The sequence below is a fragment of the Saxophila tyrrhenica genome, assembly GCF_035928015.1.
Source record: "Saxophila tyrrhenica strain CCFEE 5935 chromosome Unknown scaffold_18, whole genome shotgun sequence".
NCBI lineage: Eukaryota > Fungi > Ascomycota > Dothideomycetes > Mycosphaerellales > Extremaceae > Saxophila > Saxophila tyrrhenica.
The window spans coordinates 135,356-159,921 of NW_027041750.1; the positions used below are offsets into that span (position 1 = coordinate 135,356).

The following is a 24,566-nucleotide window of genomic DNA, read 5'->3' on the forward strand; positions in this document are numbered from 1 at the left end:
CGAGGCACACCAATCCCAAGCCGCTTTCGGTTTCGACCGCATGCCGCTAATGACGACGTGCATTGAAGATGTCGGGCAGTGGTTCGTCGATCGCTTGACGTGCCGAAAGTTACCAGGACTCATATCATCAATTGCAAATCCCCGTTTCGTTGCTCTGCTATCTTTGGAAGAACTGTTGAGGCAGTGAGCGCCATGCCTCTTGTCACGAGACGCTGTCATCAACGCCTGGTAGTCACCCCCCCCTCCCCTTCCCAGTGAAGCATACAGTATCCGCCGCCTTAGACCCTGCTCCAACCAGCGCCTTCGCTAAATTCATAATGCATGATGCCCGTGAAACGCCGTTCACTCCGTCCTTACTCGTTTGCTGTCCGTCTCTCCTGCTTCTGTCCCCTCGCCCGATGCCGAACGCTTGAGGCCAGCTGCTTGGTGTGCTGTAGGCGCTGTCTGTGCCTGTATCTGAAGAGACCCTTGGGGTGGTGATGTTGCAGCGCCTGCCTGCGCCTGTGGTGGGGCTTGGGTTGAGGGCCGCGGTGGTGCTTGAGGCTGGACTTGTGCCTGGCCTGCTGCTGGCGGAGGCTGAAGCTGCCCTTGACCTGGACCTGCTTGCCCAGCGGTCTGAGGCGGAAGATATGATTGCGCCGGTGGTTGAACTGCCGGCGCAGCCCCTTGGCCGCTGTTAGCCATACCATCTTGCGGACCAGTGGGCTGCGGTTGTCCGTTCGTCGTTGGGATAGCCTGTGTAGGTGCTGATGATGGCCCTGCCGGCATCGACTGAGGCGCCATAGCCTGGGCTGGTGGCGGCGGCGGACCACTCCCACCTTGCCCACCCTGCACCATACCACCCCCCTGCCCATTCTCCACCGCATTCCCCACCGCACTCGTCACGCTCCCTCCCCCCTGCTGACCCTGCCCCATCACCTGCCCCGCCGCACCCCCCTGCGGCCCAAACTCCCCCTTCCCCAAATCCTTATGCTGCCGAAAAATCTCCCGCAAACCTAGCCAAATCTCGCGCTCATCCGCATCCGTCATCTCCTCCGGCGGCACGTTCGGCACCAACCCCACGCCATGGAACTGATTGGACAGCGAGTCCATAACCCGCTTGAACATCTCGGCCTTGGCGGGGTCGGTGACGCCGTCGCGGGTCCAGGGGGCCAGGTGTTTCTGTCGCCATTCGAGGATGTCGCTGACGAGGGTCTGGAAGGGTTGGGGTGGAGGCGGCGGGCGTTGGGGGTTTTGGTTGGCTTGGGCTTGGGCGTGGCGCTGTTGGCTGGGGCGGGGGTAGGTTTGCTGTTGGCCGGGGGGTGGGTAGGCGCCAGGTTGGCCTGGTGGGTATGGCGAGTAGTAGCCCTGTCCGCCTTGGAACTGAGCTGGGCCGGCGCCGTTCTGGGCGTATGGATGGCCGTACGGCGGCTGTCCTGGCGGCGGGTGCAAGAACTGACCATTCGGCATCGGCGCTCGCGCAGGTGGAGGTGTCATCCTTCGCTTCTTCTCCCTCTCCAGAGGTATCTCGGGGTTGATAGCCCAGAACTTGCCCTTGCCTGACTTACCAACTTCCATGAACCTATCGTGCTGCAGTAGGTTGTGCCGGACGCTGCTCTGCCAGCCGTGAGTGCCGACCTGGTACCTGAAGAATGGATACTTCTTCATGATCAGGTCGTAGATCTCCTGCAGATCTGCTTGGCCATCTGGATGTTCACTCAGCAGATCATCGAGAATGTACATATATGTCTTTCCGGGCTTCTTGAGCTGCTCTTCAGTAAAGTGCTCTCTAGGTTTGACCGGTGACGGGCTCTTAGCAGTCCGCTTCGGCTTCGGAGACGACCTGCGGATGGGTTCTGCAGATGCGCTCGCGGTCGCCCCAGTGGCGTCCCCAGGTTTCGCCGTCGACGAACCAGCAGTAGGCTTTGGCAGCAAGTTGGACTCTCCTTCAATGCTAGGAACTACCAAGCTGTCAGCGGACATGGTGCCATTGGCAATCTTTTGCGCATTCTCCTTCATCTTGGTCTCGGCACGGACGAGGTCGATGAGCTGCTTGTACGGAGGCGCCTCTTCACCTCGCTTCTCGAATTCCTTTTGCTTCTTGGCCACCAGTGCCTGGTCGCGCTTGGAGATAAGCCCGTTCTTGGGCGGTCGGCCAGGACCTTTGCGCTTCTCAGGCAGCTCGCCAACAGGGATACTAGCAAGCGCTGATCCAGGCTCGATTTGCAGTGGCTCTTCTGGCGACTTGACACGATCTGCCTCTGGCGGTTGGGCGGACTCCTTGGGTTCTTTCGGCTCCTTGGGCTCCTTCGCGGCGGCCTTTGGTTTTTTGCCTTTCTCAGGCTTCTTTGCAGCCTCAGGAGATGTCTCAACCGGAGTCGGCTTCTTGCTAGGCTTCTTGCCAGTCTCTGCCACCTGCTCTTTGCCTTTGCTCTTCCCGTCACTCTTCTTCGACTTTCCGGCCGCTTTGGACGGCTTACTGACCTTCAGCTTCAGTTTCGGTCGAGCCACAACAGGAGCAGCTTCCTCCTCCGGTACTTCGTCCTCCTCAGACTCAAGGTCGAAGGCGTTGGACAGCCTCCGAACAGGACTAGCCATGCCATCCCTCTCCTCGTCACTCAATTCACTCTCGTTGTCCTCCGCCTCACTTGCGAAGGTACCAAGCGACATCCCAGGTGAGCGGCGGGGGTTATCCGGCAGCTTAAAAAAGATCATCAAACTGCCGAGCAGTATCTCGTCGTTGTGATTGATGGGAACGATGTCGCCACGGAAGTATTGGACGCTGTTGATGAAAACGTTGTTGCCTAGAATTTGCAACTCCCAGTACTGCTCCTGGAAGTTGAATCTAAATGTGAGATGCTCTCTGGAGATCTTTCTGATGTCCTCTGGCTGTGCTGGGTGCACTGGAACAAAGGCAGAGGTACGTGTCAGGGGTTCACCGTTCTCGTCGAAAGCCGTGTCTTCCAGAGAGTTCTGAACCTCCGTATTGTGCAAACTAGCAGGTGCCACAGATGTCGTGGATGAAGATTTGGACACCAGCATCCGTTTCCTGACGCGATCCATCCTCCCAGAATCCATTTCCGGCTCCATTGAATAGTACACCAAGCCACCATGTTCACTGGCGGCGCTGGGAGGGGCGGGACGACCCTCCAACGAACTCGAACTTGCACCATTGCCACGCTGATCCGGGTCTCCAGGTTGAGATGGTTGACTGGGTTCCTTGCGGTAAGACTCTAGTTCGCGTTGAGCTCTCCGCTGGCGGTTGTAGTCATTCCAGGTTTGCGAGTTTCGGCCAAGGGTGACCTCGTGGGTGGTGATATAGTAGTCTCCGTCGGGAAAAACGAGCCTGGCATATGCTGTGTAGTTCTGCCGCTGTTCGGTGGCACCCTCGCCGTCAACGATGGATGACTCTGCAGCAATCTCCCCATCCATGGCAGCTCCGTTCATCTGCTGGAGATTGTCCCCAAGCTCGTGGTCCCCACGTGTCTCCCAGGACGGGCGATCTCCAACGCCGGTAGCCTCATGTTTGAAGGCGCCTCTGAGCAGTATGTTTGCCGCTTCACGTTCCAGATCCACCGCTCCGGCTAAGAATGTATCGTCCTCTTGTGCCGGGTACATCCGTGATAGAGCGTCGTTGACCGGGTTCTCTCGCAACGGGAAGTTGTCGAACCCTTGGCCTAGTTCCACCTCAGGGTCGTAGTAGGCGGTGTTTGGGTCGATGGATGTATCGGGGAGCGGCGCGTATTGGGAGGCAACCGCGCTAACCTGGCTGCTTGCTTCCATCTTTTGATCTGGTGACGACGCATTGCGCTTTCCTGCTGGATGGGCCGGTATCTTTGCTCCGAGCAAGAAGTCCGCAGAGGGCAGGTGCGCGCAGTTCAGGAAGGCGCCGTGCACTCGGCACGAGATGCAACGCGGCGGAGTGAATGTCGTCGGCGAGGATGCGGGGTCCAGGGGATCCTGTGAATGGTCCAAAGGGTCGAAGCCGTCGAGCTCTGGTGAAGGACAAAAAGTTAGTTACACCTTTGCGACGCTCCAATCGAGCCAGCAAGCGGAGTAGGGGTCTGTCGGTGAGTCCCGGTTCATCTCCGGCTAATTGCGGCATTTGGCCCTTCTCTTCACATGCCATCTCTCCTCCAGCCCATCTGCATTCACCTCCAGCCTTCACAGGCAAGAGAACGAAGAACTCACCAAACTCATCGTGCCAGGACCAATCCTGATACACGTATCCATTTCCATACATCGCTGTCATCTTGAACGGCCAACACCTCACTCCAACACTGGTAGATTGATAGAATATACCAATAAAAAAACGTCGCACACGCACTTGAGAAGAATTCGGATATTAGCGGAATACCCTCCATACTTGTACTCATCGAACCCGTACCACGGGACTATCCAACTCTGCGCCACCGCATTCATCCATACAGCACCGGGGAGGGAGTAAGCTGTATCCACTGTTCGTAAAAGGGAGACAACTACTGGCCGAGACTGTAATTATGCCTTCAAAGCCGACGAAGACGAAGAAAGATGCTGCAAAGCCTACCGGTTCCGCGCAGTCGGTACCACCACGCCCAAACTGGCCACCTATCTCTCCTGTTCTACCGGCCGCAGACCTGAGCCTCGCCACTCTCTTAGCGGATCAGGTTCTGACGATCTCGCAGTTATGGACAACTTCTCTCTGCAAGACCTACGTGAACTTCCTCTCCACCTTGCCGTTGACCACTACCCCTGGGAAGCCGAAGCGAGGCGAGGCGGTGCGAGTGAATGATCGATTTCAGGTGGATGATCCCATCTTCGCGGAGAGGTTGTGGAGCTCTACCGCGCTGAAAGAGATAGTGGAGAATCCGGTCATCGATGGAGAAGCGTTGAATGAGCGGCAAAAGAGGGAGTTGTGGGGTGGTGAGGCGTTGGGCTTGAACTCGAATATTCGAGTCTATCGGTATTCGAAGGGGCAGTATTTTGATCAGCACTGTAAGCTTCTCTATCCTGTACCTCTACCTCTACATAGATGGGAGTTAATAACTCGTATAGACGATGACTCGAATAACATCTCCTTCCCCTCCACCTCATCACAATCAGCAGTCCCAGCCAAGACCACCTGGACGCTTCTGCTGTATCTGAGCTCACCAGCGACCGGCTGTAAAGGCGGTGAAACCATTTTCCATCCAGAAGCTCCAAGCAAGCGGGAAGCAGCACCACCACCCATCGTAGCAGAGCTCGAAGTCGGCATGGCCCTCCTCCACCGCCACGGCAAAGACTGCCTCCTCCATGAAGGCCGCGAAGTCACCGAAGGCGAGAAATGGATCATCCGCAGCGACCTCTGCGTCAAGCGCTGATCGTCTCCAGCCGGCTTGAGCAACGGACAGCATTCAATTCGTCCTCTTCGTCGCCTTCACGAAAACCGGCATCATTCCTCCTGTCGGCACCCTGAATTCCCGGTGTCCCGATACCCGCAGCAGACTCGCAATACTTCCCGAATGACTCGTCAAACTCACGAAAGCCTCGCCATCCGCTTCAAACACATCATCCAACAGCTTCCGCGTCCGCAAATCATGCTCCGCGTGCGTCTCGCGGTGGTCGGCTTGCCATAACTCATCTTCCTCACTAAACCCCATCTCGATCGGGAAGTCCGGGAAAGCGTCATGAATGACCGATCTACTACTGCGTCGATCACAAGTATGCTCGCCCATGACTTCTCGCGCCATTTCCATAATCAGAGGACTGAACGGCTTCTCTGACGGCAACGAGATGTTGGCGTATGTGAGCTGAGCGGTTTGGAGACATCGATAAAGCGGGCTGCTGTAATAGTTCTCTGGAAGAGGCATCTTCTGCTCGGAGAACTGGCGTTTCAGGAAATCGTGGTTGGCGAGGGCCTGCTCTCTGCCGGTGGAGGTGAGGTGGGCATCCACCCAGTAGAGCTCGCCGTCGCCGTCGAGTTTGCTCCAGTGGTCGTCCCAGGCTTTTGTGCCGTATTTGGATTCGGCGACGTTGTCTGGGTTGTTGTCAGTGATGAGTGGGATGCGGTGGAAGAGGGGTGATGGACGTACGATATCCCTCGCCATGGCGGCCTACGTAGAAGACCTTGTATGTCGTCCCGGCTTCACTCGCTCCGTTCAGTTCACGAACATACTTCGCATACCTTTGCCACTGCGTCAAGCCCTCATCGCCTGATCCATCGGTCTCGTACTTTCGCTCCAGAAGGCCAAAGTTATGTTTCATCTACACCATCATCAGCACCCATCCACTCCGAGTCCGTTGATTGCCATCTCACATAATCATCCATCTGCCCATCACTCTCCGGCCCACCCTGTGCAAAGAAGCCAGGCACATATTCGAACGAGTGCTTCGACTGCGGAGCGCTGCCCATTCTGCTCAAAGTGGTCTTGTCTGCCAGCAAGTATCCCAGCGTGAGAAGGCTAACGAGGACAGCAGAGCTGGAGAGTAAGGTGTCAGCGAAATATTGGAAGGGACATGAGATGTGGATAGGCGGACGCGATCACGGTGGGTTTGCTTCTGATGAATTGGAGCATCAGTTCGGATCACTGCAGAGGTTGAAGTTGCGATGGAAATTTGACCTGTGCGGACAGAGCATAAGTCATATGTATTTGTGATTGTGAGCGAAGAGGTGAGGTCTAGAATTCTGGTATGATGTTGGCGCTAAATTCTCAAGCGTGCATTGGCGTCGTGTAGCTCTCACGTATAGTCTACCCATCTGCACATGTCTACTCTGCCGCCCTCCAAAATCTGTATCCGTCTCTCTACCACTGCACCTGCCTTTCACTACGCTGCCACCCTCATCCTTACATGTACTCATAGCTATTTCCGGTGAACAACCCATCAAACCGCCTCGGCACAGCCCTCAACAACGACCTTGCCGCCCCCGTCGCCAGCAGCCACAGCTCAAACGCGTCGGAGAAGACAACGCGCTCCATGATGCTGCGCCCACCCATCACGATCGTGCCTTCTCTCAGAACAGTGCCGTCAATCAGTCTCGTACCCTCGAACACGTCCATATAGTTCTCTAAGAGCGAGCCGCCCACCAGCTGGTCGCGGATGGCGGCGTTGAAATATGCCTGACGCAGGACGTCCGCGTCGATGGACGGCAAGGCGGTTCGGCGAGGAGCTCGGGTCAATGGCTCGAAATCATCGAGTGCCCGGTCCAGGTCGTCCAATGTGATCGTGTCTGTTTCCCAATCAAGTTCTTCGTGTGGCATCACGGGGGATCGGACAGCGAGAGATGGTGACTGAGGCGCATATGCCGACACCAACTCTGCGCGATCGTTGTGGGCCCATCGGGAGGACATCAGAGGGTTGGTTACCGGTGCCGCAAGCCACTCCGATGCAATTCCGTCTCGTTGATCCGGCACGGTCTGCGCAGGTTGGACGTGAAGAGATCTGTCCGAAACGTGGCGCGGATTCACGGTCTGCGCTGGTTGCACGTCGAGACGTCTGTCCCAGATGTCGCGCGGATTCACGGTCTGGGCATTCTCGTGAACGGGAAGGTGAAGAATATGTGAGCGATATCCCCACAGCCTCTCCTGAACCCGTGTGCGCTCGGCGAGACGGAGCAAGCGTTGATGGGTCCGCTGAGACTGAGACTAGTACGGAATGGCAGCAGCGGGCACCATACTGTCCGTTGGCCCCGCCCTTGTTCCACCGAGCAAGGGATCAAGACGGGCATTACCATAATTAGATTGGTAGTAGTATCGCACGCAGACACCAGCGAGCCCATCAAGCTCGTAATCCGAGAGGACCTGCCGGACGTCACGGTCAAAAGCTCGCCACAACCACATCTGCTCCGGCGTAACTTGGAAGACCATCACGATCGTATTGTCCGTCTCTGGGTCGGCGACTGCATCTCGTGTACCGACATGGAAGAGGCCGGAGAAGTAGCATGGTGACAAACGATAGGTCCGGTAAATCGCATCCAGGTCCATCTTTATGCCGTCTGCGGAAGTGCGGAAGTAATGCGTCTGTGGCAGCGGCTGGAACGTCGAGTAGGGGGTCGGAGAGAAGTGCGGCAAGACGCTTGGATTGTTGTCGTATGCGTCGGGCTGAGGGCGCTCTGGGGGAGCCATGGCCGCCATTGGGGAGTTCTACTGAATCGTAGCGAGTTCTGTATGATTTTACTGTGTCTGTACAAGGGCCATCTTTTGTTCTGCGTGCAAATTTCTGCATTTTGATGGTGGGCGGTGGCGCTCTGGTGTCGTTGAACCACCGGAGACTTGTAGGTAAGCACCCTGGCGGTGTTACTGACCTTCTCTGCCAATGTGACGTCTGGTAATCAATTGGTGTTCTGGCGTGTCGCTCTTGAGCCTAGTTGGTGAGTCGGAGATGGCACGTGGCCAAAGTCGATGCGAGCATCATGTTCAGCCTTAGATGGCCACAACTTGCGATAGCCTCGTTCTCCGTGATGGGAGCGTACTGGCAATGTCGACGAATTCGATGGCATTAATGGTGCCGCCATCTGTCCTATCCATTCCTCTTTCCCTGCGCCTCCAGCTCCTTCAACTTTTCCACCAACTTCTCCCTCAGATACGGACTAATTCCAAGCATTCCTTCATGCGTCAATACTCTGTACGTGCCACTCCTCTGATACCGTCCCGTCCCGTCCACAAACGCCCCATTCCCATCAACCTCCAAACTCCCCAGAATATCTTCCGGCCACGCAGTCCTTCCCCAATCAGGTGGGTTCCTCTGATCGCTAACGTGAATATATCCACCTCGTCCCGCTCCTCCCATGCCACCTTGTGCGCTTGCCCCACCAGCGCCAGTCCCACCGCCGCCTCCGCCTCCACCCGCCGAGAGGTGCTTTTTGCGCTCGCGGCGCTGGTTGGGGAAGAAGACACCGCCGCTTCCGAGACCGGAGCCAGCTTGGGAGGCGTACATGGTTGCTTGGGCTTGGACTTCGGGGTCGGAGGAGGCTATGGATGCAACGACGTGGTGGAGGATGTCGAGGAAGGATTGGTTCTCTGTGAGGGAGTCGGGGTGAGGTGGGTTGGTTGGGGAGGTGCCGATGGCGAGCGAGGGGATTGGAGGAGTCGTTTTCAGGTAGGAGTAGAGGTAGCCGGTCTGAGGAGGGCTGGACGGCTGCTCGTGGACATAGATGTGCTCGTTTTGCGGGAGAGTTGATACAGCGCGCCTTGTCCAGGTTGGAGCTGTCGTCGCCGCCAACTTCAAGGCACTGAAGCCCCTGGCTGATCTATTTGAGAGTAGTGTGGCCATTATGACACTCAAGTTGGTGTGATGGTGATGGTGAGAAATCTTAAAGACGAAATGACGGAGGTTCTAAAAGTTCGGTATGCATGACGTCCTGCTGCTTCCAACAACCACCCGCAGGTCAATGCACCCATTCCATTTGTATGCAATCGACACGCCAATGTTCCACAGACAATGCCAAAGATGTGTTACCCATGGTATCGTTTCACCAAACCATGCTGTGTTGAAAGCGGACTTCCAATGGAATCGGCATAAGGACCAACTCAGAACACTGAAAGATGAGGAGGAACAGGTCATTGACATTGGGTCCTAATTACATCGCTCCGATCTTGCACCAAGTCGCAAGATATCCCACGCAAAGCACTGAGCATGCAAGCAGCCCACGCAAAGCTCCACAAACACAAGAAGGTATCATATCATCTCATCACTCTCGTATCTATCCACCTCCACACTCTTGTTCAGATCATCGTCCATGGTCTCATAATCGTTCTCGTTGATGCGCTTATGGCTTCGCAACCTCGACAACCATCTCTTGCTGATCCGTCGCGACCTTCGTGGCGGTCTGGAACATGTCCGCGCCCTCCACCTTGCCGCAGATGGTCTCGACGATCATGCCGGTGATCTGGTACGGGTCGGCGTTGGAGGCCGGGCGACGGTCCTCGAAGTATCCCTTGCCCTCGTCCGCGCACGCACGGTTGACACGCACGCTGGATCCACGGTTCGCAATGCCCCAGGTGAACTTGTCGTACGAAGCGGTCTCGTGAGCGCCCGTCATGCGAGCCTCGTTGCCCTCGCCGTACACCTTCATGTGCTCCTTGTGGCGCTTGCCAAGGGATTCCATGGCCTTCTCGATGTGCTTCATGCCGCCATCCTCACGCATCTCCTTTGTGCTGACGTTGGTGTGGAGGCCAGCGCCGTTCCAGTCGCCGGGGATGGGCTTAGGGTTGAGCGTCACCTTGGCGCCGAACTCCTCTGCCACGCGCTGGAGGAGGAAGCGAGACATCCAGAGCTGGTCGCCCACTGCATAATATGTCAGCTGTCTGCTTGGAAGTTTGGAGTAAGAGTAAAAGCCCACAGTCAATGCCAGTGCACGGGCCGACCTGGTACTCCCACTGAGCCGGCATGACCTCAGCGTTGGTGCCGGAGATCTCAATGCCAGCGTACAGACACGCCTTGTAGTGCGCCTCGACAATGTCTCTGCAGACCACCTTGCCGAGTCCGTTCCCGCAGTAGTAAGGGCCCTGAGGAGCAGGGAACCCGTTCTTGGGCCAGCCATACGGCCATCCATTCTCGTCGAGGAAGGTGTACTCCTGCTCCAGACCGAACCAGAACTCATGCTTGGCATTCTTATCCATCAGCACAGAAGCATCGTGGCGGTAGTTGTAGGCGTTCGGCTTGCCGTCAGACATCCAGCACTCGCACATGACCATGATGTTGTCGCCAAGGCGGAAGGGGTCTGGGTACATCGCAACGGGGCGCAGGAAGACATCGGAGTTGTCGCCGGGAGCCTGGCCGGTGGACGAGCCGTCGAAGTTCCATTCCGAGAGTTCCTTCACCGAGCTGGGCTTTTTCTTGAGGGTCTAGGGAGGCGAACTGTCAGTCTCACGTGTGCCAAAGTCGCGCACCCGAATGTAGTCCCAAGTTTGGAAAAGTGGTGTCAAGGAAATGTCAAGCGCCTCCGATAGGCGCCGAAGCGCGCCGCCCAACCTCATTCTCGGCATCTTGGGTTGGAGCCAGAACTTCAATGTTGGGAGACCGCTCGTGTCGCCGCCAGTGGTTCGCATCTCTTGGAACAGCTCGGGAATAGCACTGCTACTCACCTTGCACTTGCTGCGGACTCCGTTCGAGGCGTCAATCTGTGGATAGCACTGTCAGCAGCGTCCTCAACACCTGAAAACACTCGGTTTGAAGCATACCCAGACATACTCTGCAATCACAGAACCTATGAGGGCATGTGAGCGTCAGTTGGTGTCTCAGCAGAGTGGGTAGAGGCCGCGTGCGTACCCTTCTGGTCCAGCTTGAGGTAGCGGTCCAGCTAGAACGTCGTCAGCACGAAGTTGAAAGAGCAGGTGAGAGAGTGCGAGCTGACGTTGTTTGTGTTCGAAACGGCGGTAGATTGGGCCTACTATGCAGTCAGTATATCATGCTGGTGAAGACTGCCCCTCTAGTGGGGTCCTCACCATGTTGAAGTCGTTCGTGTGAGGTATAGGATCGGTGGTGGGGGGTTTTGTGAGGTGTGGAATGAGCAGTCGAAGGTCACGATGTGTGTCTCGTGTTTGAAGAGGTATGGATGTTTGCAGAGGAGTGAGAGTGGGCGATCGCGTGTTTTAAAGACGAGCTGTTGCTCTGAGCCTCTGACGGCAGAAAGTGTGGGCGGGCGCTAAACCCCGGCGGCCCTGTGGCTGTTCACCTCAATCGAATGCAGGTCCCGCTCCCAGCAATTGATGCTATCTTGGCTATCTCCTCCTCGATTCCTTGCCTTTTCTTTGATCCTGATGGGGTGTGAGCGACGGGGGTGTTCATGCACTATGCGCTTCGCTTCTCCTATTGCAAAGCGGCTCTTTGTTCCTGATGGACTTGTGGGGATGTGAAGCGGCGAGATCGGAGGCAGAGCTTCGACCGTATTCACGCCTTGCTATACACCTAACTTCAAGCCGTTCATTCAAGGCTTGTCAGCGCACGCGAGACTGCCCGTGGGGATGCCACAACTATCTACGCTATCGACGATCCGGCATGTACTTTACCGTTCATCCCGTTTTGTCAACTCCAGATCGTTATCCCGTTGACCCGGAGCACTGAAAGCAGAAAGAAACATACAGATAGTACGTCACTGGTGATAAGGTCGCAGCGACCTTCAACAGCCTCGTGTGTATGGGATTGTAGCACGTCTCCATGCGCTGATGCACCACCATTCCTTGGACAAACCGATCCCGCTCCTGCCACGAATTCCCGGTCTTTGTGCGATCCACACCGGTGCCCGCCATGTGTCCTTCAATGTCTCCAGTCTTCGGAGCGCCACATCTGCTATCTCACCGCCTTATGCAGGGCCCTGGTGTCCACGATAAGGGGAGAGGCCGGCCAATCAAAAGTGGTTGCATTTCTGTGCATCTTACTCAAACTGTGGCTGGCGAATTCGGGTCAAGCCGGGCGGTCGGTTGGTACGTGGTTCGACGGGCTTTGGCTGGCTTGGCTAGGCAGAATCTTAGTCTTGTCGCCGCGGACGTCGTGAGAAGATCTCGTAGTAAAGTATGTCTTCGGTGCCAGTATAAGGGATGTTATGGTCATCTTTAGTGTGTACAAGAATGGGAGATTGCTCTTATGATTGTCAAAGTCGTGTGAGGTCACAGTAAGAACGACGCTAATGAGTCAGCAACGCTCGCTAAACGTCGGCGTTTGACTTCCTCCGCTCGACATGTGACATCGCACTTCATTCGCGATATTACTCTTCAAGCTCTTGAACCACCATCATGTTCTGAATCACTGTGAGACTCGCCACTTATAGCTGCGATGGCGACTCCAACCCCTAGCTCCGCCTCTAAGAGAGCGGCAGGAGGCGTGTCAACACCATCGCATCTCGCCCAGCATTCTCCTCCTCGAAGTGTACCCTCTCCTGCCAACGCGCGACACCCCGCCGGCAAGACGCCAGTGAACCACCCTACCACCGGCTCCTCGCAGGGGAGTAAGACTCTCGGCTCGACGCCCATGGTTCAGAACCTCAGCCAGAGCGGTAACACCTCCTCACCGAGCGCGAACATGCTCAGCTTCGGCACACCCAGCGGCCTCAACCTTGACGGCATCACACCATCCGCCTTGAACATACCCACTCCAGCCCTCGGCGGAGCGGCCATGATGCCATCGATGAGCGAACTCGGATTGACCGCAGGCGGCACGAAGCGCAACGAAGACGAAGAGCGACGCGTCCGTATGCGCCGTGTGCTGAAGGCTATCGGCAAGCCCAAGGGTCGAGTCAGTGAAGAAGGCATAGCACGCGTTTTTCGGCGAGTGGGCTTCGCGAATGACATCGACCACGACCCCGAACAGAAGCCGTGGAAGGTTGGAAACAGGATGATCGCGACTGCTGGCAATACGATCATCATCGAGGTGGATTTGAAGAATCATGTTCCGGGACGTGTGAGTGCGATGTACAACGTACAGAGCAAAGCATTGGAGGAGCAAGGTGAGAAGGCAAGCAAGGTGTTGTTGGGTGACTTGAGGGCACCGGGTGATGTCGGGTTGCAGGCGAAGCTGGATCGTTTTGCGGACAATCTGGAGAGGCTCGCGAAGCTGGACAGACTGAGCTCGGGGCGGATTAACTGCTTTGAGGCCATCAGCGGGGTTTACGTCAGTCTGCTAAGGCTGTTTGAGCAGGAGAAGAAGGCAGCAATGGCTATGTTAAGGACTAAAGGGATGGAGGACGAGGAGAAGGCAGCCGAGGAAGTCGCATGCAGGAGAAGTGGCAAGCCGACGGTGCACGAGCATGGACAGCTTGGGGTTGCTATCGAGTATTGGCACGGCAGTAACATGGCAACCAGCGATAATGCTGCGACAAGAAACGACCTTCATGCTCCCGACGACGAGTCTGCCAACTCCGAGGCTGAAGACCAGATCTTTTCACTCAGCATTCAGTCAGAAGCAGCGTCCGCGAACCTCTATCCTTCTCTTCGCGTCTCTGACACCTGGTTGCCCGGACCACTGGAGCTTCCAGAGGGCGAAGAGTCCGTCAACGTACCTTGGCAGGATCCACCACCGACATTCGTCGCTTCAGACTCAAGTGAAATGCAAGTCGATGGCCAGCAGAAGCTTCCAGACTTGCGCTTCATAGCCAAACTCGAGCCTGCTTTGGTTATGCCCTACCAAACCGCAACGAACATCCTCGCAGCTGTTGGCGTGTCCCAAGCACCGATCATGAGTATGCCCTCTCAGTACGCAGCGCTATTGCTGGGTTTGCGGAGTGAAGCGGGAGGGACACAACAGCCATTGACATCTTCCACTATCGCTGAGCGAGAAGTCATCTCACAGCAGCAGGATGACGAGACTACCGTCCGGCACAGCTATACCATGAACAGCGTCAAGCCAGACTGGGGATTCAGGTTGCAGGAGTTGCCATTCTCTCACCCCAGACAGCTGATCGAGCTGCTACCTACACTCCGCCAGTGGGCAGTCATGTCGCAATTACTCAAGGGGTCGTTCAAGACTGCAGCGGCGCTTTTTACGCAGCAAGCGCCGTCGAATCATGTCAATGGAACAGACGACCCTGGCGCCTCTCTTGACGATCTGTTGGATGCACCAGCCGAGAGTGCCGACATTCCTATCACGATTGCTCTTACCACATCGCCAAACCCTACGCTCGACCTCACGTTCCCACCATCAGGCACCGACAGCACTGATAATGTCAGTGTCAGCGTGCAGATTCTGCCGAATGCTCACGTCGCTGTTCCTACGCAGAAAGGTCTCTTCCCTGATGACCACGACGACACGCCCGCAAAGGTACAGAAGCTCGCTCGGGCGCTTGAGATTTGCGGCGACCTGGGAGTCTGGATCGAATGGGTCAGGACGTCCATTGCTCCAAGAGCATGAGTCTCAGTACATTCGCAGGAAAACAAACGAACTCTCGCCACGACCGCATGCATCTCCCACGATTGCCACGACACATGCTGCGCTGCATGATGTGAGGTCGTGACTTTTGAGACTTGTGTCACTTCGACAAAGCAAGCACGACCTCACTACACCCAGTCATCCATTGTCCACAATAAGACTGCGACTTCACTGGTAGGTGTTTCACAATAGTAGTTACTCTTCATCACAATGGTATTGTCGTTATACACATCTATTACCTTCCTCTCTTTCTTCTGCGGTGCTGTGCGCTGACCTTCTGCACGTTCTTGACTGCTTCGCTTTCTTCCTCTTCGTATCAGCTGCTGGTCAGTGAGAGATTATCTTCATCATATCGCTAGTCGATCGTTTGCTACGATACGCACGACAAGAAGAAGTCTGAGTACAGTTTGCTCACGACTCCATTCGCCATATCCACCTCAGTCGCAAGGTCATCCATCTCCGGCGCACGAAGCAAGCACGCAACCCATCGTCGCATACCAGGCCACCTTCGACTCAGTCTTCCGCTCGGAGAAACAGGATGTGCTATACCATCACCCCCTACCATGCCATCTGTGGCTGCTACGGCAACGCCACACTGATAGACGGAGGATGCATCCGCGCAACATCACAAGTCGGATTGAGCAAGGGCTGCTGGGATGTGATTGATCTTGGAGTCGAAGAGAGCAAGGAGGGCATATGCAACAAGTGCATGGGATTGAAGGAACCGGTCAGGCACGACAGCGTTATGAGCATCTCCACCGTCGCAACGACCTCGACGACGATATCGACAACCGCTGCGCTGGGGGCAAGTCCATCTATCACTTCGAGAGGCAGTTCCAGTTCTGCCGACCACGCCCGCTCACTGCTCGCCTGCCTGCCAAGATCAATCCCGCGAGCGCTCCGGAACGACAGCGGAGTGAGCCTAGCGGCGTCTTCTCCGCCGAAGGGAGCTGCGGTAAGGGTCATGGAGGCGACAATAGCAGCAGATCCGGCGCCGGAGAAGGTGCAGAATATTCACTGGCGAGCCTTCAGTGGCCGCGGGTACGTGGAAAGAGGGGAGTCATGGCCTTGAGGCGGTTGGTTCTTGAAGACCGGAAGAGGGTGTTGGGCGGTATGCTGCGGCCATGAGAGAGGGTTCACGGCGCGGAGAAGTTTGAAGTATCCTTCCCGGGACGACGTTCCCCTGAATCGGAAGAGGTACTGCGCAGAGTGACGAGCTTATGAGAAGGGAGCCACTGGCGTGGAGAGGCTTGCATGATTTTGAGATACCCCAAGGGCTGGTCCCACTGCTTCCTCGTCAATACAACCCTGATATACCTGTCATGGCGGCTTCAAACATATCATTCTCATCAATGTGATCCCGTGAAGCCCGATGTGGAGTCTTCACGTCATTACGAGGCGCAGGTAAGATCAAACTGTTTGCTTCGGCGGTACTAGAGCGGTCAACAAAAAGCCGCAACAATCGTGGCAGATCAAAAGATTTGGCCACCAACGGCTGCTTCTCTTTCACTGATTTTGTAGAGGGACGACTTGGAGACAAAAATTTTCCCCTCCCTCCAGCCCTCCAGCCTCCACCCCCAGAAACAGAGGTAGGCCCATGAGGACCACCCTCCACCCTCAGAAATAGGGCTGAGCCAATAAGCCCCAAGGGGCAAGACAGAATGCGGGACCGCCGCGAAGGACGCCCGAAAGCCCCGAAGGGAGAGAGATGGAACGGGACCGCCACGGAGGACGCCCGAAACCCTCAGCGGTTAAGCTGAGAGTGATGATAAAGATTTTTAGAATATTATATGTACCTTTTGTTTCGGTGGAACATCGGAGAAGGCGAGAGGAACATGTGATGCGCACGTGATAGGGGCATGTGACAAGGAAAGCAAAGTCACTTCAAGTAGCACAGAGTTGGTTTGTTATTTCGAAAGTAGAAGTGCAAAAAGCGAACGTATACCACCTGTGGCAGAGCCAACAAAACGTCAGAAGGACCTGTAGAAGGCCAAAAGAGCTAGCCACCGACGTAGTCAGTGACCGGTCTAAGAGTTCACGCCGCGATGCGGGCTACATCTCTCCACTGACTCCCCAGCGGGCCGGTATAAGTTGAATACGGGACCGCCGCGGAGGACGCCCAGAGGTAGTGCACCAGCGTGACTGGGACTAAGTATGTGGCATGGGCGCAACCGCATGCCCTCCAGCGAAACTGAAGAATGTTGCACCGACGCGATCGAATGCGAGCCCAGCGCGACTGGGCTTGGTCCCCGAGGATGGAGGAGTGTTGAGCGGAGGAGAACCCCGAAAGATGGGCCGACGGAACGTGGCTTGGAGAACAATTCTCGGGAACGCAAAATGATACTCCTCTCAGCCATCTGTACCTTCGTACTTCAGCGAGAAAAGGTTAAAAGAGATCACGCCGCGCAGCGGGCTACTTCTCATAGATCGGCTCGAGCGCCCTTCATAAACTGACGGCACCGCCACGAAGGACGCTCGAAGGCAGGTCACCAGTGCGCCCTGGATTCCTTGAATTTTGCAGCCAGGTTGGACACTATAGGGCGGCTTTCCTTCAAAAGCGGCCGTATGTGACAAGCTGGTCCCTCACCCTCAACCTGCCGGCTTAAGGATCGGGAAGTACTTCGCTTTAGGCCGACGGAACGTGGCTTGGGAGACATGTTCCGGGGAAAGCATTATGGAACATGAGCTGGGCGGGCGGCTCCTCGTCATTTCGAACGGCCGGCGGAGAGTGGTTAGAGAGCGCTGGGAATTCTGAAGACGCCATTGAGTGCAGACAGGGTGATTAGAACAAGCATCATTGCCATGGCAGGTCAATCGCAACTTACCTGCAAGCGAACCCTGGCACTGTGCCTCCAAAGTTCAAAATGAACCTATCCCTTTTCCTTCCGCTTCCTTCTATAACGGAGATCTCCAAAAGGAAAGGACAAAAGAGTTCCCCCGAAGGATAATCTCTCTCCAGCCCCTGATTAGGAGGCCGGGCAAATTTGTTGATTCGAATTTGGTTACCAGCGTCCTGGATCCCTCGCATTGCTGTTTGATTTCTGGTTGATTTCTGGTTGATTTCGTCGATTTTTGATTGCTTATTGATTGGTTCTTCATTGATTCCGGATTATTCGTTGAGGCCGTCGCCTCGAAAGCTGAATTTTATCAGCACACTATAACCTCTAGAACATGAAGTGATGACATGACGTCATGAAAGAGATCAGCAAAAAGAGTTCGGCGAGCAAAGGCCTACGTCTCCCCCCATGGTGGCATGGAATCGCTCATAGGCGAACGCCCAAGGACCATGCAGAGCGGTGCTTCGACCGGAGGCACAGAGGCCATACATGCAATCGCTCATAGGCGAACGTCCCTGGGCCATGCAGAGAGGGGTGCTTCGACCGGAGGCACAGAGGCCTCCTCTTGATTTGAACTTATCGGCCATGGAGTACTCCCCAGCGCTTCGGCTGAGGAGGTGACGACAAAGATTATTGGAACGGGATATATACCTTTCTGTCCGGCGGAAGCTCGGGGATGGGAGGGAGTGACATGTGACCAGCATGTGATGGGGATGTGACAGTGGAAGTGAGGCATCTTCCAAGCAGTGAAGAGTCCGAATGTTTCTTAAACAGTGATGCATGGGAAGCAGACACTCACTCTCGTTGCACCGTCCGCCTACCGGCAATTTGACTCTCCGCCACCGCCACTGTACGAGACCACCACGATCGCGAACCGCACTCAACACCATCTGCATCCCTCTCGGAGCCACCTCGCTCCACTGCCTCTCCTCAACTGCTCCATGGCAATACCCCTGCTTCCTGCACCTCGGTGCCTTGTCTTTGGCATGACGGCTACACTCTAAGGAGTTCCTTCACACAGTTCACGGCCGTGGTCGAGCGTGGCACCTTCGGATGAGCAGTGGCTATCGATGAATGGCCGCTTGAGAGCGTCGCTCGACGGAGTAGGTGTGTGTCCGCTGGTACTGAACAATGGCTGTGCCCTCGTGGAGTAGCGATCGGACCATGTTGAAAGGAGACCAAGACCTGGAATTTGGCTCTGCATTTTCCTTCCGAAGCATCGCGGGCGGGTCGATTACTCCAGCAGCGAAGCCGGCAGATCAAACTTCTTGTGCACATGCCCCTTCAGCGTGTCTCCATCTTCCGGCGGCTGTAGACCAGAGGTATTTCCCATATCTGGCGGATTCGTATCAATCTCGATAGTAACCTACCAATCGTCAGCACTGCGTTCTAACATATTTGATACGACCTCCGGTGAGCGAACCGCTTCATCCAAACAGTCGTAGTCGACACCTATTGGACCTAAACTCACTGGACCATCGTTTACCAGTCCTACATCCATCATAGCTTGAAAGATGCCGTCTTTGACTCGGTCCTCGCGGTAGAGCGAGCGGACTTGGTTGAAGAAGGTGTCGTAGAGCTCTTTACCCTTTGATGCGGGAGCGGATTTATGGAAGTCGGGCTTGTTGCCTTTCTTTGTCGATGCAAGAAGGGTAAATTGTGAGACTGGCCAGACGTTAGTATAGCTTACCTTGAGCTTTGAAGGCCAGGGTAGGTGGCGACCTGCTTACCACACAGCACTTCTCCCTCAATGTCCTGGACATTCCTCTTCCACTTCCCGCCCGCATCATCGTCCCACAGCTTCACTTTGAGGATCTTACTCGCCATAGACTCGGCTTCTTTAGCTGTGTCATCTTTACCGATGGCGGCGAATATAAGCAAGCCTCTGCCAATGGTTGATATGAGGTTGCCGTCTACTGTCACTGAAGCGGACTTGACTCTTTGAATGACAGCTGTCCCAAATCAGCCATTGTGACTGTGCATGCATTGGAAAGACATACTTTTCATCGTTGTGCAATCTAGACTCTCTTAGAGTGAGGTTACAGGTTGCGAACCGGGGTATCCTGCAGCACAGCTCGAGTGAGGCGGGTGCTACTCTGCCAGCTCGATCGCGTAACGACCACTTCGTTGTTTGCGTCAGGTATAGAGCCGGTAAAGTCGGACAAAATTCTGTCAACGTCTCCAAAAAGTGTAAGAAGATGCGAACTGCGATGACCTTTCGTCTCGTCGTTGTTGAAGCGCGTAAAGTGAACGGGTAGCGGGAGGGCGCTAAACTAGATTAGAGGCCAGGTGGATCTGCGACCAGGATGGCGACGCAGTGCAGCTTCACCTTGCACGCGACGTCCAACGAGGCTGGCAGGACGACATCTCCCCATTACTATCCGCCCTGTCGCTTGATGCACCCCCTACTCTCCGCCGAGAACGCGATTCCCACCTCGATACCCCGCCGACAACAAGTGCGACGACAGCCGACCGCGGCCTTCCACCTGGGACCCCCACAGCCTGAGCGAGGAGCAAACGTCGCTCCTAGGCAGCACGCACGATGGCGGCTCGGAAGCTCCAGCAAGAGATTGATAAGGTGAGCGATGCGGAAATAAGGGGGGTGAGGGCATGCTAACATACGATCTAGGAGTGCAAGAAGGTCGACGAGGGAATTGTGCAGTTCGATGCCACGCACGAGAAGCTCATCAACAGCACAAATGCATCCCAGAAAGAGAAGCAGGAGGATGCTCTTAAGAAGGAGATCAAGAAGCTGCAGCGATCACGAGACAAGATCAAGACATGGGCGGCCATGGCGGAAATCAAGGATAAGAAGCCGCTGTTCGACAAGAGGAAGCAGATAGAGAGCGTATGTGTTTGAACGGCTGGAGCAGGCAGTGTGAATGAGTGCTAACGATATTGCGCAGCGAATGGAGACGTTCAAGGCAGTGGAGAAGGACATGAAGACCAAGACATACTCCAAGGAGGGCTTACTGGCATCCGCGAAGATGGACCCTGCGGAGATGGAGAAGCAGGAGGTTGTCGATTTTCTGAACGACATGGTGGACAGACTGAATCTGGACATCGAGGCGGTCGAGGCAGAGGCCGAAACCCTGCAAGCTGGGATAAAAAAGAAGAAGAACGATACTGGGAAGGCGGACAGACTGGCGGAGCTCGATCGGCAACTGGAACGACACAAGTGGCACGTTGGCAAGCTGGAGATCTTAAGGCGGGCTCTGGAGAACGGCAACATCGAGACAGAGCAAGTGAAAGGGCCAGTCGAAGAGGACATCAAAGACTACGTAGAACGGCACGGGGATATGGACTTCGAAGAGAACGAGTACATATATGATGACCTCAACCTTGAGGCGGAAGAGGGCACCTACGGGATGGGCAACGAGCTTGAGCCGGGCTCGAGCCAGGATGCTCAAAGCATACAAGACGAGCCGCCTGAGGCGGAAGTCACACGAACCACGAGCATGCCGAACAAAGCGAAGTCACAGTCGATGTCGGAGAAGGATGCGCCCAGACGGCCTAGCGTGCAGTTGAAGTCGCCTCTGCCTGCGTTGTCGACGTTACACTCAAGTTTACCCAATAACAATTCGGGTGGGAAGCCAGTGGAGGGAATGAAACCTGCGCCACTGCCAACAATACCGACGGGACAGCCTCTGAAGTATGCGTCGGCGGCTGCAGCGGCTGCGGCGAGTGACAAGAACGGTGTTGGCATTGCGCCTCTACCACCGCCGCCGGGTGCAGCGAGGACAAGTGAGGTGAATTCGCCAGTAGCAACAGCAGCTCAACCTGCTGCTGCGTCTCCGCCACAGCCGAAGCAGGCAGCGCCGGTGCAAGCATCAAAAGAAGAGTCCAGAGCGGCGGATCCGAGCCAGTCAACAGCTCCACAAGCACCAAAAGCAGCACCGAAGTCAACGCCGCCTCCAGCACAAGCGCAACCGCCTATACAGCCGGAAGCCAGTTCATCGAAAGCGCGACAACAGCCACCATCACCAGACTCGGGCATCGCAGGTATCGCACTGTCAAATGGCGACACAGCACAAGAAGAGGAGGAAGAGGAAGAAGAGTCCATCTACCATCTGCCCTCTTCTCTCACCGACCTCCTGGATTCCTTCGAAGAGACCAAGAGACGCGCCGCATCAGACCAACCTTTCGACACTGCCATGCTCAACGCCTCCCGTCTCACCGCGCCCACGCCCCTCGACGCCGAACGACCCAATCATTACCAGCCTACTCACCGGTACAACTACACCCCAGCACACTACCCGCAGGAACCGCTCGGCATCTTCGACGATCCACGGCTGTACCAACGCATCGATACGGACAGCCTCTTCTATGCGTTCTACTACCGACAAGGGGAGTACCAGCAGTATCTTGCAGCGAAAGCGCTGAAGGGCCAGAGCTGGCGGTTCCACAAGCAGTACCAGACGTGGTTTCAGCGGCACGAGGAGCCGAAGAACATCACCGAGGAGTTTGAGCAGGGGACGTATCGGTTCTTCGACTACGAGAGCACGTGGTGAGTGTCACTTGCTTTCAAAGTTTGAGTTTTTGTGATTGCATTTGCTAACGTGACTGCTCTCACAGGATGAACAGGAGGAAAGGCGACTTCAAATTCGCGTATAAGTTCCTCGAAGACGACCTATAGCCGCCGCTTCTTTTGCTGGCTGGCTGGCTGGGGTCGTCATGAAGTCGTCGTGTATATTTTGGTCTTGAGTTCTTTGGGAGCTCGAGGGCTGGGTTTGTAACAATTCACTAGCTGCCACCGCAGATATCTTCCGTTTCTCTTCGAGAGGCGGTGATGAGAACACGTTGTTCGTCCTTGCTTGGACTTTGAGCTTGGCTGTGCTGACTCTCGTTTCTTTCCACGAGTGTCAAGCTGTTAATAGGTTGGTCTTTCTCGTTGCAATTGGGTGCTCTTGCCGCCCGGCATCCCGTTCGGAGTAGTAGGTGGTATCGCTTGCTCGCTGTCGCGAGTGCCGCTCCTGCTCCTGCCTCGCGGCCAAGCGACGTGTGCCTTCCTCACATGCTGCCGCAGCGCTGCCAGATGTCTTCTCCCCTCTCCTCTTCCACCTCTCTTCATAACACAACATCCGCACATCTGGTACTTGGACTGCTCAGTCAGATTGCTTCACATCACCCTCTCATTGCATCTCACTGCAGCTAATCTTATCGTACCACCTACAATTACCACCACTCAGCTCAACACAATGTCTGGACTCACCGTCCCACAGCAAGGCCAGCAGCAGCCGCTCAACACCTCCAACTCGGCGTCTTCACTCCGCCGCAATACCATCGAGCACAACGATGACCTGGCGCCTGTCTCCCGCTCGAGACGCAACTCGGCCTCCAATGCCAGCATGACGTCTCTGCCACTGACCGCCCCTTCCGCAGGAGCACCTCAGTCCGCGGCTGCTCGTGCAGGCTTCGTTCCACTCCCTTCTGGAGCCATGCAGGCCACGGCCGAGAACTACGCCCTCACTGCTCCTGTCGACTGGAAGGAGTCTGACCAGCTCACTGCCTCGGGAACTCACGAGGGCAAGACCACGCTGTACATCGGGAAGAGCCAGCGACCGGTCCACATTGACACCGCAACGCTCAAGGAGAAGAGCTCATACTTCCAGCGTACACTGGAGGAGGGCAGCGCTCACCCAGAGAACACTTTCGACGACCTGGATGAGTTCGGTATCGGCTTGTTCAATCACTGGCTCAAGACCAAGGGGCAACTTCAAGGCCCGCATGACTTCCACAGCCTTGCTCATTACTTGAGCTTGTACGTCGTGGCACGCAAGTTTGAGGTTGAGCCGCTTCAGAACCAAGGTATGCTTCCTCTCTGTCGTCACCTCTCACCTCGCTGATCGCCTCTCAGTCATGGACCTCGTCCGCCACTACTACTCCAGCCAAAACATGACCGCTCCCGCCTACCGCCTCGAGTACGTCTACCACTACACCCTCGGCCCCAACAAGATGCGCGACTTCCTCGTCAGCACCGCCGCCTTCCGCGCGCTCGAGGACTCCCACGCTCTGGACGACCTCGTCCAAGCCGGACCTCTGATGCACAAGTCCTTCTACCAGCCTGGCAGCTATGTCAGCGACAGCATTAAGGGCGTGCTGAAGAAGTATCCGGAGATGGCGGTTGACTTCATTGAGACACTTGTCAAATTGCACAGGTGTGGGGAGCACGATGCCAGGCATGGGCCGGATTGCGAGTGGCACGAGCATGAGAAGACGTCAAAGTGCAAGGAGGCTGGTCTGGAGCCATGGCAGAGTGATGGTGCGGGCGACGAGAAGGTGAGTACCTGACTTGCCGTTCCTGCGCTTGGCTGACATGGGTGATGCAGCCTGCCGCCAAAGCTGACCCACCGAAGGCTGCTGAGCCGAAGAAGGAGGTGAGTCTTTCTGCCTTCATCCCTTCACACCACTCCTGCTGACCTCTTGCTCCCAGGACCCCAAGCCAGCGGCAGCCCCGCCAGCAAAGCCAGCGGACCCAGCAAAGCCTGCGGACAAGCCCGCCGATGCACGTAAGTCTTCCACCAGCGATGCTGCCGTCGACGATAACCCTCCTCCCACCTCTCATTGGCGGAACGAGACGGAACGCCTGCAATGGGAAATGACTGAACGCGCTTTAGCCAAGAACGACGCCAGCCCGGCGAAGAAGTCGATGGGCGACAGGATGAAGGCCATGAAGGAGAAGTGAGTCTCATCACACCCTCCACTTCTGTTCCTGTATGCTGACATGGTCTTCGCAGGTTGCACTCGAAGAAGGAAAAGCCTGCGGACAAGCCGGCCGACAAACCAGCGGACAAGCCTGCTGATAAGCCAAAGGACGACAAGGCTGCCGCTCCGGCGAAGAAATAGCGGTCTGCGTCCATCTCGAGCGGGCCGATTTTGTGATGAGGTTGTCCTGGACGCTTGGCTGAGTTGGCGTTGGCTGCTGCTAGTTTT

General features: G+C 55.9%; 10 protein-coding genes across 10 annotated transcripts; 4 read left to right on the plus strand and 6 right to left on the minus strand.

Annotated features, from left to right (window-relative positions):
- Window positions 1–342: 342 nt before the first annotated feature.
- LTR77_009456 (uncharacterized protein) lies at window positions 343–4,231 on the minus strand (the record flags this gene model as incomplete). The annotated part of the gene is made up of 2 exons (XM_064806683.1): window positions 343–3,974; window positions 4,171–4,231. 2 exons carry the CDS (start codon window positions 4,229–4,231, stop codon window positions 343–345), a joined length of 3,693 nt encoding a protein of 1,230 aa, XP_064654988.1.
- A 247-nt stretch (window positions 4,232–4,478) lies between these two features.
- LTR77_009457 (uncharacterized protein) lies at window positions 4,479–5,318 on the plus strand (the record flags this gene model as incomplete). Its single annotated transcript, XM_064806684.1, has 2 exons — window positions 4,479–4,953; window positions 5,014–5,318. 2 exons carry the CDS (start codon window positions 4,479–4,481, stop codon window positions 5,316–5,318), a joined length of 780 nt encoding a protein of 259 aa, XP_064654989.1.
- A 33-nt stretch (window positions 5,319–5,351) lies between these two features.
- PMU1_2 (putative phosphoglycerate mutase pmu1) lies at window positions 5,352–6,349 on the minus strand (the record flags this gene model as incomplete). The annotated part of the gene is made up of 3 exons (XM_064806685.1): window positions 5,352–5,974; window positions 6,030–6,201; window positions 6,254–6,349. The coding sequence occupies 3 exons, from the start codon at window positions 6,347–6,349 to the stop codon at window positions 5,352–5,354; spliced, it is 891 nt and encodes a 296-aa protein (XP_064654990.1).
- Window positions 6,350–6,782: 433 nt separating this feature from the next.
- Window positions 6,783–8,069, minus strand: LTR77_009459 (uncharacterized protein; the record flags this gene model as incomplete). Its single annotated transcript, XM_064806686.1, has 2 exons — window positions 6,783–7,580; window positions 7,695–8,069. 2 exons carry the CDS (start codon window positions 8,067–8,069, stop codon window positions 6,783–6,785), a joined length of 1,173 nt encoding a protein of 390 aa, XP_064654991.1.
- Window positions 8,070–8,454: 385 nt separating this feature from the next.
- Window positions 8,455–9,207, minus strand: LTR77_009460 (uncharacterized protein; the record flags this gene model as incomplete). Its single annotated transcript, XM_064806687.1, has 1 exon — window positions 8,455–9,207. The coding sequence occupies one exon, from the start codon at window positions 9,205–9,207 to the stop codon at window positions 8,455–8,457; it is 753 nt and encodes a 250-aa protein (XP_064654992.1).
- Window positions 9,208–9,703: 496 nt separating this feature from the next.
- GLN1 (glutamate--ammonia ligase) lies at window positions 9,704–11,384 on the minus strand (the record flags this gene model as incomplete). Its single annotated transcript, XM_064806688.1, has 7 exons — window positions 9,704–10,221; window positions 10,277–10,781; window positions 11,022–11,057; window positions 11,118–11,143; window positions 11,206–11,236; window positions 11,291–11,323; window positions 11,382–11,384. 7 exons carry the CDS (start codon window positions 11,382–11,384, stop codon window positions 9,704–9,706), a joined length of 1,152 nt encoding a protein of 383 aa, XP_064654993.1.
- Window positions 11,385–12,708: 1,324 nt separating this feature from the next.
- LTR77_009462 (uncharacterized protein) lies at window positions 12,709–14,778 on the plus strand (the record flags this gene model as incomplete). The annotated part of the gene is made up of 1 exon (XM_064806689.1): window positions 12,709–14,778. One exon carries the CDS (start codon window positions 12,709–12,711, stop codon window positions 14,776–14,778), a length of 2,070 nt encoding a protein of 689 aa, XP_064654994.1.
- A 4,089-nt stretch (window positions 14,779–18,867) lies between these two features.
- DTD1 (D-tyrosyl-tRNA(Tyr) deacylase) lies at window positions 18,868–19,640 on the minus strand (the record flags this gene model as incomplete). Its single annotated transcript, XM_064806690.1, has 4 exons — window positions 18,868–18,999; window positions 19,105–19,298; window positions 19,364–19,585; window positions 19,634–19,640. The coding sequence occupies 4 exons, from the start codon at window positions 19,638–19,640 to the stop codon at window positions 18,868–18,870; spliced, it is 555 nt and encodes a 184-aa protein (XP_064654995.1).
- Window positions 19,641–20,175: 535 nt separating this feature from the next.
- Window positions 20,176–22,269, plus strand: NOT5 (general negative regulator of transcription subunit 5; the record flags this gene model as incomplete). The annotated part of the gene is made up of 4 exons (XM_064806691.1): window positions 20,176–20,211; window positions 20,263–20,481; window positions 20,540–22,140; window positions 22,209–22,269. The coding sequence occupies 4 exons, from the start codon at window positions 20,176–20,178 to the stop codon at window positions 22,267–22,269; spliced, it is 1,917 nt and encodes a 638-aa protein (XP_064654996.1).
- Window positions 22,270–22,831: 562 nt separating this feature from the next.
- Window positions 22,832–24,479, plus strand: LTR77_009465 (uncharacterized protein; the record flags this gene model as incomplete). Its single annotated transcript, XM_064806692.1, has 5 exons — window positions 22,832–23,441; window positions 23,491–23,912; window positions 23,963–24,010; window positions 24,067–24,314; window positions 24,371–24,479. 5 exons carry the CDS (start codon window positions 22,832–22,834, stop codon window positions 24,477–24,479), a joined length of 1,437 nt encoding a protein of 478 aa, XP_064654997.1.
- Between the last annotated feature and the right edge of the window lie 87 nt (window positions 24,480–24,566).